The 9,887-nt window shown below is 42.9% G+C and overlaps 1 protein-coding gene across 1 annotated transcript; it reads right to left on the bottom strand.

Annotated features, from left to right (window-relative positions):
• Positions 1–201: 201 nt before the first annotated feature.
• Positions 202–5,820, bottom strand: LOC101048420 (X antigen family member 5). Its single transcript, XM_003943728.2, has 4 exons — positions 5,678–5,820; positions 5,053–5,158; positions 3,088–3,213; positions 202–224 (listed from the first exon to the last, which is right to left on the bottom strand). Exons 1-4 carry the CDS (start codon positions 5,744–5,746, stop codon positions 202–204), a joined length of 324 nt encoding a protein of 107 aa, XP_003943777.1. The 5' UTR covers positions 5,747–5,820.
• Positions 5,821–9,887: the final 4,067 nt, after the last annotated feature.

The following is a 9,887-nucleotide window of genomic DNA, read 5'->3' as shown; positions in this document are numbered from 1 at the left end:
TCTCATTGTTCAACACCTGCCTATGAATGAGAACATGCAGTGTTTGATTTTCTGCTCTTGTGTCAGTTTGCTGAGAATGATGGTTTCCAGATTCATCCATGTCCCTACAAAGGACACGAACTCATTGTTTTTGATGGCTGCATAATGTTCCATGGTGTATCTCGGATGAATTCAGTTTGCATTCTTTCAGCTTGTCTTCCTTTAATCCTGTGGTTTCCCCTTCCCTACAACAGAAACATAACAGGAGGGAACATTACTAGCTTAACTGTATTCAGATGAAATTAAAGGTATGCAAAGGACACCAAAGTTTTAGTTTTATAGAATGGACTAAAACCAGAAGCCTGTGTCCCCTATGGCTAACATTTAACGAGACCTCTGTAGAGACCTTGAAGATACACTTCCAAGCACAATATACATTAGCAATATTTAAAAAACATACCCTGCTTTTAGTGCTAGAAGGAAACCAAACGGTAGTCCAGGCTCACAATCCCTTAAATCAAGTGAACCTGTTAAAAGAGGTTTGAAGAAGATAGCAAACACTGTGTAGACTTTTACTCAAAATGCAACCAGAACACACAAAAAAACCTAAGAAACAGAAGGAATTTCTGAAAAAATTCCTTCAGAAAAAATGTGTAACTTAACGTTTTGGCTTGAAACTGTGGCCTGGATGTCCAATAGGCTCCTGCAAATCGTCTGAAAACTATCTTGTGAGAAAACAGTTAATGTCACATTAGGAAATACACAAATGAAATGAACAGAAAGGACAGTTTTGTGTTTGTTTTTTCACTATTGTGCAGAAGTGCAATAATATTGCTTTGAGCTAGTTTACCCTTCTTTGTTCCTTTTTAACATACACTAATCATTTTTATCTAGTTTTCACCTATAGTTCTCATGTCAATATGAATGACACATTTTTCACCAGAAAGTATTCTGGTTTGTATAATTAATTAAATGATTATATAAGTTTTAAGGTATCACTATCATGATTGATATCAAAATGTGAAAGAGATATACATCATAACTAGTGGGGAAAAATGGACAGGGAAATGAAAACGGAGAGTAAGACATCTGGAGAAGCTAAAATTAACTATTTTTGAGGGACAGCTGGCAAATTTCACAAGTTCTTCCACAGTCTTTGTGATGTTCAGATATTCAGATATTACAGGGACCTATTAAATGTAGGCATTCCTGGCATATCAACCATTAGATCCACACACTCGGAAAATATTAGTGTTCAAGAAATGTATTCCCTTTCAATTATGCCCTACATTCAATACCTGTGTCTTATTCATATTCTATGTTGTGCCTTTTCCGTTTTCTTCAAGATTGTTTACTGAATTCTCCCTTCCTAGCTATTTCCCAAAAACAATCTGTTAAATTTATTACTTTTGGACTAGTTTTCCTTTTGTTAATGAGTTGTACCTTTCATTTACTGCCTGTTTCCTTTTCCCTTATGTTTATTTGGTAACTCATTTATTATTTATTCCTCAATATCATTTTCTTGTACCATGTAAGTAGCTGTCTATTTTAATAAGATATACATTTAATGCTATGACTGTCCTAAGAATCCAACTGAGGCTTGTTCAATAGGCTCCTGGAATTTTTTTGAAAACATTCTTTTAATGTAAATAGTCTAATGGAGTTGTTCAGCAGTGTGGAGTACAAACATTCAGGTAATTTCTCCCTTAAACATGTAGTGCTTCCTTTAAATTCAGTTGTTCTTCTAATTAAGTCAGCAATTTGGAAAATATGTGTAATAGATACTTCTGTAGACTACTCAGGACTTAGTACGTTATAGTCTTTGAACTTTAAGCCTTATCATTTGAAGACTCAAGGCAGAAACCTATAATATATAACCTCTGATATGGTTAGAGGTTACCATGTGTGTCTTCAATCTAATTACACACAGTAGCTCATGAAGACTGACAGGAGGGAAGGGATCATGCCTAGCACAGGCATCTTATAACCAGCTTGAGCATCACTGACCTTCATGCATGATCCCTACTTCATGGGCCACAAAACATGACCGTCTCTTTCCATTTTATTATTCAGTCATTCAAGGCTTTACTGTGGGAAGACTTTAAAATGCAATCACTGGGTTCAGCAAGGGAGGTGGCTCATGCCTATAATCTCAGCACTTTGGGAGTCCGGGGCTGGTGGATCACCTGAGATCAGGAATTTGAGCCCAGCCTGGCCAACATAGTGAAACCCCGTCTCTACTAAAAATACGAAAATTAGGCACGGTTGCAAACACCTGCATTCCCAGCTACATAGGAGGCTGAGGCATGAGAATTGCTTGAACCCGGGAGGTGGAGGTTGCAGTGAACAAAGATCGGACCACTGCACTCCAGCTTGGGTGACAGAGCAAGACTCTGTGTGAAAAAAAAAATGCAATCACTGCTTACGAGCCTAAGAAAATTCAAGATTTGACAAAATCCAAGAACACTCATGAAGGTCTCCATATAGGAAAACAAACATCAAGCAGAGTGCTGGTTCATTTTCTTGGGAGCAATAAAATGTCAACTCAGATATTATGATTGGACTGAAGCTGATTGTTATGATAAACAAATCATGAAAATGAGAATATCTTTGTATTCTCCCCAACAGAACCAGAGCATGCAGAAGGCAGCACTGAAATGGATTTTAATCTATCTGATATGCATTCATTAGTTTCAATAAAAGCAAAAATGGGTGTAGGATTTATGTGATTTGTCCAGAATCTCACAAATTATGTTAGAGCTGGCACTAGAATCTCCTTGGGGGTCAGCTTATCTCATACAAGGTGGTATTATAAATGTATTATGCATTTGACAAAAGGAGAAATTAGAAAATAATCAGAAAAGTGTTAGCTGTTAGTTATACTCAGCTTTTCCATTTGATGATTCAATATGGCTTTGATCCAATTTCTGTCTGTATCTGATAGCGTTTCAGTTTTGCAGTCAGGCTTCTGGGTCTGAACTACCTTCCAAAGAAAGTCTGCATTTGAACGCTGCTTCTCCAGGGGCAGTAATGCTCTTTTTATTATCAAAAGTAAAATATCGTGTAATACAAAAAGCACGTAATTTTGAATCTTAATGGATAACATACCTCCTTCTGGCATTTTGCACTGCTCTGATTTTGGTACACTCTTTCCCTGGACCACAGGACCATCTCCACATTCATCCCCAGTCTTTGACTGAGACAGCTCCTGGAGATCAGCTTCCAGGTCAGGCACTAAAAAATACGAAGGATACAGATTGGATTACCCAAACAAGAATGATAAATAAGGAAATAATCCTATTCTTTTCCTCAGTGTTATGAAATAAAAGCCTGTAGGCTACTGTGATGCAAATGTGACGCAAAGATGTCCCACCTTTGCCTTCCTGTATTATGATATCTTATCTTAAGTGACAATCTGAGGATCAATCACACCATACCTACATTTCCCATACTTTACCATTGTTTATTATCAACACACAGCTACCTAGGAAATCTGAAGACTGCCCCAAGGATGGCATTTTAATTAAAACTTAAATGTAACTTTCTGAAGGAGTACATCAGTGTACTGGTGGGCCTATGACATATCTTATAGTCATGACTCTCATCCCCTGTTGAGGTACCTTGAAAATGCTGGGGTTAAACTTAAAGGAATGCTTAGGTTCAAAGGCTCTATATGTGACTTTCCATACATGAATGTCATTAAGAAAATGTATGAAATACAACAGCAAAATTACTGTCTTCCAATGAGAGTACGGTGACTGAAGTGCAGAGAAATTAATGGGCATTGTTGATTAGTCATATTCTGGAACTCCTTTAACAAGGAATTGCTAAAATAATCCATGGCCCAAATTCTGTCTGTCTTCATTTTGAAAACACTCTCTGTTGAGGAAACAATTTGTTTCATGATAATCTTATCAGACTTCGAGTTTTCTAATTATAAAAATAGTGAAATGACTTTGAAAAGCCCCTTCAAAATCCTACTAATATAGTTACCTGTAGGCCAGTGCCCTGAATTATCCACCTTTTACCAAACATACTGTCAAAAATACACACCAAAGGAAACAGTGGTTGTCATGCATTGGCCTCTTTTCTGGGGTTGCTATCCTGCTTCACTGAACTGCATTTAGTCCTGAGCCAATACTGAACTATGTTACAGTACAGACACATTTGAGTATTACGCATTTTTAAGCAAAATCATTCACATTTTCTAACATAGATGGTGGGAAGAATGCAAACCTTGGAACAAAATATAAATTCTTTCTCTGTAAGTCAAGTGTTCTTAGTAAGTCTCAATCTCTGAGCCTCAGTTTTCTTATTTATTTATTTATTTAGAGACCTAGTCTCACTCTGTCTCCCAGGCTGGAATGCAGTGGTGTGATCTCGCTTCACTGCGACCTCCTCCACCTGGGCTCAAGCGATTCTCCTGTCTCAGCAGGCTTAGCTGGAATTACGGACATGTGCCATAATGCCCAGCTACATTTTGGATTCTTAGTAGAGATGGGTTTTCACCATATTGGCCAGGCTGTTCTCAGACACCTGACCTCAGGTGATCTGTCTGCCTCAGCCTCCCAGAATGCTGGGATTACATGCGTGAGACACTGCGCCTGGCCGCCGTTTTCTTATTTATAAAATGAGGCTAACATCCCTTTGCAAATGGGCTTTATTCAGGGTGTTATAAGGTAGGGTGACTTGGCACACCACGTACTATTAACGTGCTTACAACACTGTGGACACCATGACTGAGAAGATCTCACTGCAACATCCTAACAAGATCAAACTAAATTAGTGCAGTAACGTACATTTTCATACAACCAGTTAAATGGTTTCATCTGATTTAGGAAGGAGTGTATTTTCAAGCATATGAAATACATATTGAAGAAAAAGAGATTCATCACACCCAGGGACTGAAGGAAGCTACAAACTATAGCCATCGTATTTCTAGCCAACACTCAATAAATGTTTGAGATTTTTTCATAATGTTTTGTTTCCTCCTGTTACTGGTCATGGCATAAGACATGATGCACACATAGGCCTCCTCCCCCCATACACATTCTTTCTTACCTTTTGAAGCACCTTGAATCTCAGCTCCACCCTGATATTCTTCTCTCTTCTGACCAGGTGTATGATCCTGACTTTCAGCTGGTAGTTCTTCTCGTTGAGGCTTTGGCTCACTGGGCTCCTGGGAAAAGGTGTGTGTGTGTGTGTGTGTGTGTGTGTGTGTGCAGATAAAGAAAATTTCTTATCAATGCATACCAATAATATGAATATACACATTACATAGATACTTCTGATCATACACGTTTAAAAACGTGCCCCAACACTATCCCAACACTATTCCACATACTTATTCTTCATAAAGTCACTCTTCCCACAGAGAGATAACTCTAAGATTGTTACCCTCAATGGCCTTGGAAGCCTTTTTAATTTACGTTGAGTTGAATGTGTACAATGTGCTATAAATAAGCTTGAGGAGGAAATCACCAGTCAAATCTGGGGAACACAAGATCACACATACAGACAAAACTAGTGTGTAGTCCTCTGGGCTACTCTTTCCTCCATGAGCTGCCATCATCACTTTTTATCAACATGGGAGAACTTCATCTGTATATATAAACCAATTCTACAACAATACAACAACAACAACAACAACAACAACAAAATTCTGCTAATAGAAAACATCAAATGTTAAGTCACTCACGGCAGGCCGGGTCAGCTGAACAAGTCGGACATGTCGTAGTGGTCTATGTTTTCTTTCTCGCCCACTCATATTTCACTCTGCAAATAGAACAGTGTGCACTTTAGGAGGCTGAAGCGGGTGGATGACCTGAGGTCAGGAGTTCAAGGCCAGTCTGGACAACATGGTGAAGCCCCGTCTCTACTAAAAATACAGAAACTTAGCCAGGCTTGCTGGCAGGTGCCTGTAATCCCAGCAAATAGGGAGTCAGAGGCAGGAGAATCACTTGAAGTCCAGAGGCGAGGGATGCAGGCAGCCGAGATTGCGACATTGCATTCCAGCCTGGGCGATAAAAGCAAAACTCCGTCTCAAAAAAATCTAACCAAGCCAAACAAAAACAAAAACAAAAAACCCCAGAATACTGTGATTGGAAAAACGCATGTGAGAGGATACTATATTTGAGCACTTCCAAGGCCATACGTTAACTTGCAATTTTTAAAAATTTGATAATACATTGAAAAGTCAGTCAGAGGGCATGTATAAGTGTGTATGCCTTCTGAGTTGAATACTTGCACAACCATAAGTTTATCAAGCTGGCTGAGCAATGCCTTAGAGCTCATGGCAAGAGACACACGGTATTTCCAATGAGGTTTTGTTTCATAACTGGTCTCTTATTAGTGAGACATTTAAGAAAATACAGCTTGAGGGTTAAAATTAAAGTGTCCATGGCTTTTGTCACACACCCATTTGCTAGGCCCACTTCCCTTCCAAAATGAAGTTTTGTTGGAATGGAGAGCTCCGCCCACCCACTCGAACTTCCAAGACAGAGTTGAGAAGTTGCCACACAATTGTTGGGGGATCCTCACCGGGCTTGCTCCTCTGAGATTCGCTACACAAACCCTGGGGCTGCAAACACCAGCCCAGAGTGTTCCCACTTTCCAGGCCCCTTCCTTACTGCCCACACTGTCGCAGCCCTGATCCCCCTTGAGGACTATGGAATCTGTCCTCTGTTAGCGGTTCCAGGCATCTCTGGGACTTGGATACTGAAAACAGCACCCCAGCATCGCCACAGCTTCACCTATCTGTCATCCTCCGCCCCTGCCGCCCACTCCAAGGCCCTTCTTCTTAGTTTGTTGTGACTCTGACAACACAGGAAGGCCCATAGCCAGGGAACCCTATGAGAAGGATGACAGCTTCAAGGCGCTCCTCCCTCAGAGTCACTGACCCAGAGGCCGGACCCTCAGAAGCCTGCTGTGTCCTCCTCACCCTCACTCACACTTCAACTTCCAGTAGGATCAGCCTGTGGGCCTAACCGGCTGAATCCATTGTACATATCGTCTTGGTCTAGGCCTATCTTGATCTTCCTTGTCAACTCATATTTCACAATGCAAACAGAAAGCTGTGATTGGGAAAATACACTTGACAGGGTAGGTATATTTGACCACTTCCATAGTGAAATGTCAACTTGCAATTTTTACAAACAATTTGGTAATACTCTGAAAGTAAGTCCCGGGGCAAGTGAGTGTGTGTGCCTTCTGAATCGAATGCTTGCACACTCCCTTCAATTGGTCAAGCGACCTAAGCAATGTCTTAAGGCTCCTGGCCAATGACACAGGCTTATTGTCGATGAGGTTGGTTCCACAACTGGACTCTTCATCGTGGAGATCTTTAGAAAAATACAGCTGGTGAATTAAAACTGCAGTGACCACGGCTTTTGTCACACACACATCTGCTAGGCCCATTTCCCACCTAAAATCAAGTTTTGTTGGAACACAGGGTCCCGCCCATTCGGACCTCCACCGTAGAGCTGAGAAATTGAGACGAAACCCTGGGCGCTCCTCACTGGACACCTGTGCCAAGCGCTCTATATAGCTGTCAGCGGCCGCCTCTAAAGCACTGTGTTCCAGACACTCTCTTTACCTCCCACCCAGCCCTTTCCCGAGTCCTTAGGAAGGAGTCTGGAATATGTCGTCTCTCCGGGGTTCCAGGCCCTTTCAAGACTTGGATGCCTCCAAAGGCACCCCTAGCGGTCTCCCCATCTTCCCTTGACCCCACAACTCCACAGCCCAACTTCCTCCCTCGTTCGGAACCCACCACAAGGCCCAAGATGGCGCCCCGGCATGACGTGGACTATCACCTCAAGATTCTTTACGTGGGAGGCCACTGACCACACTGCCCCATGCCCTGGAAAGCCACAAGCTTGTCCTCACACTCACGCACACTTCCACTACTGCGAGGACTGGTCTGCGGACCTACCGGCTGAGTCTCAGTAGTGGTAGAAAGGATCTGGACCGCAGTGAAGTAACCCTAACACCCTCACAGCTCCGCGACGTTCACCACGTGGCGAAGAGGCCAATGGGAAGACGCCCAGTGAACATGCGCACGCAGGTGGCGGCACCAAGAGCATGCGCAGTGAGGTTGGTGCCCGCTTGTGGGCTGTGGCCCCGCCTCCTCGCCGTGCCCTGCCGTGTCCAGACTGCACCAACCCACCTGCACCCAACAGTTCTGCGCCCTGTCCCAGGTCCCCACTGAGGACTTCAGAATGTGTCCTCGTGGGTGGTTTCCTGTGCCTCCGGGACTCGAATACCACAAAGAGTTTCCCCTTGAAAACCCACTCTATGTTCACGAGGCCGTCTTCTGCCCTATGGACCTGCTGCCTTCCCTGTCCAGGACCCCCACTACAGCAAGGACAATGCTGCATCTCGGCCTGTTAGGAGAAGGACAGGGACCGCAAGGTCCTTTCCCCTAGGAAGCCGTGGACCGCGCCCACGGGCTCCTCCTCACACTCTCTCACACTTCAGCGCTGGGAGGACTGGTCTGCGAACCTACTGGGTGAGTCCTAGTGGGCACCGCAGAAGGAAGTCACTACGTCTCCTCGCACAGCTCTGCAGAGACAGAAGGCAGACAGACGAAGCGCATGTCCACAAAGGGACCTGTGCAGCAAGGGGCATGCACACTCAATCAGGCACATGCAGGTCTGGCCAGGGTTTTCCCACTGTTCCCTCACGGAATCCCAGGTTGTTTGTAGTAGAAAGGAAGGGATGCGAGACACTTGTCTCTTGCCCACCCATTGTCATGGATTCAGAAACGTTGAGAACACAGAGTTGTATGTCACCCTTAGTAGGGAGTGTGTCTTAGAAAGACTTTTTGTGACAGAAATAAATAATTTTTTTGTCTACATTTACACATGCTTTTTTTTTTCTCAGGATATTTTTCTGTTGCCCAGGGTGGAGGGCAGTGGTATGACCATGCTTCACTGCAGCCTCCACCTCTTGGGCTCAAGCAATCCTCCTCACACTGTAACTTTCCGTGTAGCTGAGAGGGCAGGTGACCACCACAACACCCAACTAATGTATTTAATATATATATATTTTTAGATGCGGGGTGTCAATGTGTTGCTCAGGCTGCTTTCAAACTCATGGCTTCAAGTGATCCTTCCATCTCTGTCAATATTTATACATGCTTTTTATACATGCTGTAGACTCAATTAATTCACACCTGTGTGCTTTTTAAAGGTTGTGAGTACATGTATTTTTCATAATAGACAACAGCTCGGCTATTGCTTCATACTATAATGAAATCCATAGTCTCCCAGGATTGACAAATTCATCATCTCTATGCCTTGACTCTTCCTTTATTCAAAGAAAGCTTTCACCATATTTCAGTGAGTCAGGGTCCTGCTGGAGAATCACACTGTTGCTGCCCCTGTGTCAGGGACCCCCAAGGTCACCCTCACCTTCGGTGATTCATGGACACTCTCTGCTGCCCTTCTTCATACAACACTCCTAACTCAAGCCAGCCCCCTCACTCGAGTCAGTATACCATGCCTCCCACCTTGTCATGGGCTTTGCTCCTACAATGATCACTCATGCTGCCTGAACCATCAACTGCTCCATCTGAATTGGATCATTTCTCAAACTAAGGGAAAACTCACCTTCCCTCATGTCCTTCTGTAGCTACTAACACATTGATCAACTGTCTGGCAGAGGAAAACAACACGAACTTATGCAACACACTTCATTACTGTCCATTTTCAAAATTATCTGCAAAGGAAATTGAACCAGAATATCCAAAACTTTGGGGAATTCAGCCTACGTGATGTCAAGATTGACATTAATTCTACTTTATTTATTTATTATCTTACCAATGAATTGCAAGAAGGTGAGATCCCCCTTGGATTGGGTATTGATCCCATATAGAGGGAGCTGTTGATGGTTCAAGAGAGAGGAGTGAT

Source organism: Saimiri boliviensis, chromosome X (assembly GCF_048565385.1).
Source record: "Saimiri boliviensis isolate mSaiBol1 chromosome X, mSaiBol1.pri, whole genome shotgun sequence".
Taxonomy (NCBI): domain Eukaryota; kingdom Metazoa; phylum Chordata; class Mammalia; order Primates; family Cebidae; genus Saimiri; species Saimiri boliviensis.
This window is presented reverse-complemented; position numbering and strand designations above follow the sequence as displayed.

What these genes read in the sequence shown, in the direction of transcription:
- LOC101048420 (XM_003943728.2), bottom strand. Translation starts at nt 5,746, where the DNA reads ATGAGTGGGCGAGAAAGAAAACATAGACCACTACGACATGTCCGACTT. An exon ending in TTCAGCTGACCCGGCCTGCC is followed by an intron (nt 5,159 to 5,677) that starts GTGAGTGACTTA and finishes ACCTTTTCCCAG; the next exon opens with GAGCCCAGTGAGCCAAAGCC. An exon ending in GTGCAAAATGCCAGAAGGAG is followed by an intron (nt 225 to 3,087) that starts GTATGTTATCCA and finishes TTTCTGTTGTAG; the next exon opens with GGAAGGGGAAACCACAGGAT.